This window comes from Petaurus breviceps, unplaced genomic scaffold (genome assembly GCF_028583685.1).
Source record: "Petaurus breviceps papuanus isolate PSGF00001 unplaced genomic scaffold, PetGlider_PUasm1.0 140, whole genome shotgun sequence".
NCBI classification, from domain to species: domain Eukaryota; kingdom Metazoa; phylum Chordata; class Mammalia; order Diprotodontia; family Petauridae; genus Petaurus; species Petaurus breviceps.
This window is the reverse complement of record NW_027185698.1, coordinates 32,562,495-32,568,494: the sequence shown is the minus strand read 5'-3', so window position 1 is coordinate 32,568,494 and position 6,000 is coordinate 32,562,495. Positions and strand designations below refer to the sequence as shown.

At 41.6% G+C, this 6,000-nt stretch overlaps 1 protein-coding gene across 1 annotated transcript in view; it reads right to left on the bottom strand.

The window, feature by feature from the left end:
- The window catches only part of WDR1 (WD repeat domain 1), a 61,847-nt gene that overhangs the window by 16,125 nt on the left and 39,722 nt on the right, over positions 1-6,000 (bottom strand). Inside the window, exons 8-11 of the mRNA XM_069069849.1 lie at positions 5,616-5,849; positions 3,189-3,276; positions 2,389-2,545; positions 93-180 (exon numbers count right to left, since the gene is read on the bottom strand). Coding sequence (XP_068925950.1) covers positions 93-180; positions 2,389-2,545; positions 3,189-3,276; positions 5,616-5,849 — 567 coding nt within the window. The remainder of the gene's footprint in view (positions 1-92; positions 181-2,388; positions 2,546-3,188; positions 3,277-5,615; positions 5,850-6,000) is intronic.

The following is a 6,000-nucleotide window of genomic DNA, read 5'->3' as shown; positions in this document are numbered from 1 at the left end:
CACACACACACACACACACACACACACACACACACACACACACACACCAAAGAAAGAAATCCCTGATGAAAAGAGCCTGGTCTAAGACTTACCTGTCCAATACATACAACTACTGTGTAGCCTCCGGGACCAACTGCTAAACATTTTGGTTGAATATCCAGTTTTACTACACTCTGTCCACTGTGAAAAACAGGAAGGAGAAAACGCATTATAGTAAGGCTCCATAATTAACTGCAAAATGGGGGAAGAATTTAGTTTAATTAGGCTGAGCATGGTGATCCTGCAAAACACAGACAAGGATAACAGCAGGGGACATGATGAGAAATTTAATCCACCCATGCGTAGAAATCATCACCAAGACTTAATTTTTCAGCAGAGATGGTAATGTGCTTAGAAATCGCCTCGGGTTATACTGTTGCAGAGGCAAGTCCTTGCAGGAAAGTAACTAATTCAATGTGTCAGGGACTTGGAAGCCTTTTCTTTTCCTCTTGGCTCAAATTCTCATTAAAAAATATATATATATATATTTGACCCGCCTTTAAGATAATTAGAAGTAGTGACCCAAGCATGAATCAAAAGGACAGTTAGAAAAATAAAAATAGCCCCAATCCCACATATATAATCCTGATTCCCTTTCAATGACGCTAAACTAAAAAGAGCCTTTCCAAACAGTCATGTTCCTAGGGGCTCAGGTCATGAACCTGACATTCTTGTAAGTCTTTAAGCAAACAAGTACCTCCCATCAGGAATCTTCTTATCTCTTTTACTTCTCTTCTCAGGATATTTCTTTTATCTCTGGTCTCTGAGCAAGTGGTGGCCCTGGTCATTTAAAAGGTCAGTCCTTTTCCTGTCCTCCCCCAGCAATTCTTTCTACCCTTCCTATCCCCCAAGAACACCTGCATGCCTGCTCCTTCCCTACTGCCTCTAACCATGCTCAGGTCTTGAAAAAAAAAGACAGTTTTCCCCCTATTTTTAAGCATATCCTACTTTTAGACAGCTGTTTTCCTTGTAGCAAGCCTAAAACCTGCCTCTCTGTCATGTACATTTTTTTATGTGACATTCCCTTTAAACAACTGAACAGTTACTGTCTCCTCCCCATGATATCTCTTCTCTAGGCTAAATATCTATCCCTTCAGCACATCATCATACTGTATATTCACCTGCCCCTTTGTCATTCTTGTTCTTCCTAAAATGCAACACACCAAATTGAACTCCAGAGTATAGTGGGACTACTTCGTCCCTTCCTTTGGTTACTATGCTTCTTTCTTTCTTTTCTGAATCTGTGATCTCACCTATACAGAGACTTTCTTTACCAGTGCACTCAGGCATCTTTCTCTGCAATTTATAGTTTTAGAGAGCTGACTGGGGTTCTGAGAAGTTAAGTGACTTGTCCAGGGTCACACAGCCACTAGGTACCAAAGGTATGACTGGTTGTCCTGACTCCAAGGCCAACTTTATCCTCTCAACTCTCCACACCTCATGTCTGTCTGCTAACCATGTTCTCTTCTCCTATTCCTTGGAACAAGGGCCCGCAATTTTGTTGCCTGTTTTTATGATTAGCAAGCTCAGAATGTTATTTTGGGTTGTTTTTTTTTTCATTCTGAAATAAAATTTTAATCTAAAAATCATTCTTAGCTCATTGGCTGTTCAAAGGCAGGCAATAGGCTAGATTATTATAAGGCTCTGGGGTCACAGTTTGCTGATCCCTGACTTCCCTCAATGACTCACCTGTGATTATATTGTTTCTGGTCATTCAACCAATCATTGCATAAATTACAGATATGAATCCTTTGTCAATGTTCCAACCCATAATTTTTCCTTGCCATCATACATACATATATAAATGTATCTGTGTATACATGCATAATCTATATGTGACTATATGTATTGTCCATGCATGTATATATACATCTACATGATATATAGGTGCTTAATGTTCTATTGTGTGTATAACATTTTCCTGAGTAGAACATAAACTTCAAAAGGTCAGGGACCATTCTTTTCTGTCTTATTCTAAGTGTCCCTCAAACTTAGGACAGGTCCTTACATACAGTTCTAAATGCCAAAGAAACCCACATACCTGCAGGGTAGTGAGGTGTCACAGTGGATACAGTGTCAGGCCTGGAGTCAGGAAGACTCATTTTCCTAAGTTCAAATCCAGCCTCAGACACTAGTTGTGTGACCCTGGGCAAGTCACTTAACCCTGCTTGCCTGCCTCAGTTTCCTCATCTGTAAAATGAGCTGGAGAAGGAAATGGCAAACAGCTCCAATATCTTTGCCAAGAAAATCCCCAATGGGGTCATGGCGAGTCAGACACTGAAATGACTAAACAGCAGCAACAAAACTCAGCACGCTTCTTTACACATGGATGCCAGAGCCCCCACACACCTGTAGTCCCTCTGAAGAAGATTGGTGTAACGCACTGTATCATCCATGCTACAGCTGACCAGCTGACCCGCTTCATCCACGGTCATCCTGGATACCTGGTTGGTGTGTCCTTTCCCAGCAAAGGAATCGTTCTCCCCAGTCTCAGAATCCCAATAATGTGAGAAGTATGATTAAGGGAAAAAACAAGGTTAAACCACCCATTTGGGAAGGGAGTGTCAGAGAATGTATTCCACCGACTCCTTTCTAGGCAGCGCCTGGCTAGCAGTATACTGCATCTTACAAGCGGAGGTCTGGCCCAACAATGATGGAACATACAGAACCAAGATACATGTGAAACTTGCTACAGGCTGCTCACCAATCCTGTGCTCTTTGGGGCTGCAAGAGGCAAAACACTGGAAAGTCTATAAACCCATTCCCATCATTCGTCAGTTCCCAGTGGTGGTATCAACAAAGATGAAAACTTGGAACAGAAGGGAAATTTCTGGCAGACTAAAGATGGAAGCTTTGGCGTGTGATCTTGGGCAAGTAATTTCAGCTTTCCAACCCTCACCCCTACTTTATAGCTGAAGAGGTGAGGTAGGAGAGGGGAAGGGGTTCAATGTGACTCACAGATGAGCCTGAAACCAAGCTCTGATTCCTGGTCCAGAGCTTGTCCCATCATATCACATAACAACCACCTATATAACTTGGCAAGCTGCTGTCCCCTCATCACTCTGGGGACATGAAATTCCTTTAATGCAGACCAAAAAAAAAGCAGGAATATTAAAACTCAAGGAATCAGTTCATCTTCAAAAGGATATTAATGTGTCCATCATGGCTCCCAGAATAGATGTATGATTTACCACCATTTTTATGAACCGTCAAACACTGGATTGATTTACTGTGGCCCTGTAAAGGAAGAAAGAGGACCAGAGTAAGCTGAGCTGTGAACATTATCAGCTAAGTCTTCTTTCTCTCTAAATTAAAAAACCATTTTTTTTTGGGGGGGGGGGATAAGGAGAGAATGGACACATTCCAGAAAAGCAATTTCTCCTGAATGTGTTCCAAAAACCACTGCCCTATTCTTGGCATTTTATACACAAAAGCCTCTAATGTCAATGGCTTAAAGGCATGCCAAGAAGGCAGTCCACAACGAAGCACTGTTAGATTGTAGCACTCTCCAAATTTGAGGAGCTATTGGCCAGAGAACTGACCAGATGTGCCAGATCAGATTTTTAGCAGGTCTACTTATCAACTGAAAGGCTCTCATACAAAACCATGAAGTCCCTTAATTCCCATTTACATTCCTGCACCTTCTCAGCCTTAGAATTCAATTTACTATTGGTTGTGCTGGGCAATGGAAATCTAAGGATGGGTGGGTTTGTTTTGTTTTGGGTATTTTTGGAGGAGGGAGGAGAAATGCAATCATGTATATAGAAGTACTCCATGTGCTGAGAGTCAATCAATGTACAACAGCACAAGAGTTTTAAAAAAACTGAAACAAAACTGGGGCACTAATTTCTAGTTTGAGAAATTTAAGAGCCCACGAGATTACTAAGCTCTGACCTAGAAAAAAAAAGATACCAGTCATACAACATTAGAGGCTTGAGAATTCTGGCCTTAGTCTCAATAAACTGTAAGCAAAACTGCATTCAGATCATCTGAGCCATCCATCGTAAGTTAAACAGAAGCATGCTGACTGTGGGACCTACGTGTTCTCAGCACAACAGCAATTTTCCTATGAGGCCAATCAATTGTGTTAGTCTGGCAACACTGCCAGCAGAGCAATGGTCAACACCCAGGGTCAGCAATCCTTAATTGATGATTTGGCACATAGGGATTTCTTGAAAAGTTCCAGCCTTATTTGTGAATCACATGGCTTTTTTGAGGGAAGGGAACAGAGGTGGAGAAGGGAAGACCTATGTCCATTTTAATGACATGGAAAAGTACTACGAATCCTGAGAGCACAAGATGACTGGGAATCCTAGCTGACTTAAATTTTCCTAGGAATACCTCCTCCCCACTCCCCAAAAAAAACATTAAAAAAAAATTTTGACTTCTCACTGTATATACTGACCTTCAATCACTTACTAGATGGGGCTCAAACATACTAACCCCATGAAAATCAAGTCTATATATCTGTCACTCACTAACAATTGTTTAAACAATAAATTAAGGGGAAGATCTGTGGCCTAAAGACCTTCAATTTTATTAAGGGCCCAGATAAATTAATCCTGTTTTTGAGGAAAATATTCCCCCAGTTAAAAATCATCAATGGCTCCCCTCTCACTGTCCTACCAACTAAAGATCAAATGCTTCTGTACTCCACAAACTGGTCTTACCTTGCCTTTGTAGCCTTGTCACATATTGGTTTTCTTCCAAGTTCTATACTCCTTCTGGCTAAATTCTGACCTGCAAACAAAATCCTGAGCTCTCCCACTTCCATGCATTTCTAAAAACAAATCCCTATGCCTAGAATCCCTTTCTTGTGCCTTCTTAGCCAAATTAAAATGACCAGTTGCAACATTCTACCTCTTCTAAGCACTTAGCTAAAGCCGTCCTTCATATGCATGGAATGAATTACTGCAGAACTCATCCAGGACGGCTAGCACCATCACCTGATCTGCTTCTGCTACCTAAGTACACCCCTGCCCCCAATATGATGTAACCTGAGGACTTCCAATTTTCCCTACAGCTGAAATTCCTTTTATGTGTTATCTTCCTCAATTAGACTGAGTTCCTCAACTGCAAGATATATCTCATTTTTTTCTTTTGCATGCCCAGTGACTGGCACATAACAGAACGAACTTAATAAATTCTTTCTTCCATTAATTCATCCATCCCAGTAGACAATTAATGTTTATTGAAATTGAATGAAAGATTGGCTTGTTCAGAATGATTAACAGTAAGGTTTAGTTAGAAAGGGGAACTAAGACTTCCTAGGACCTATCAATAAACATGTACTAAGTGCCTACTATGTGTCATGCACTGGGCTAAAGCACTGACATTCCTTGACCTCAAGGGACTAATGTGGGAGATAAGGAAACAAATATGCGCAAACCAGCTAGTAATTAAAGAGAGGTAAATTGTAGGGCCCGGCTGGTGGACATGCTGCATCATCTTTAGCCTAGACACCACACAGAACTTCGTGGGTGTGGAAGGAGAGGAGAGAGGACTCTTCCTCCATTTATGGATTTCACCTTCTTCAGGCTGCTTCAAATGCCACCCTCCCTAAGCACCTGCTTTACCTTGATAACTCGGAGAGGTTTGTTAGGGTTGTTTTTGTCCAGGTAGTTGATGTATCCCGAGAGGGAGACACTTATCAGGTGGTCTTTCTGCCATAAGCAACCCAGCTGCTGATCCAACACGTTTGAGCCCATGTTGAAAGTATTAACCACAGAATTAGCACCAACGTCCCAAATTTTTGCAGTTTTGTCTCCAGAAGCAGAAAGCAAATGGCTGCTGTCAGGGCTCCAGCTAATCTACAAAGTCGAAAATGAACATCTTATTAAGTTGGTCTCAGAATCTTTTTCACAGTCAGAATCCCTGAAGCCTAGAACGAGTTAGAAGCCATTTTGGAGCTCAATCTAGCCCAGGGGTGGGAAACCTGTGGCCTTGAGGCCACATGTAGCT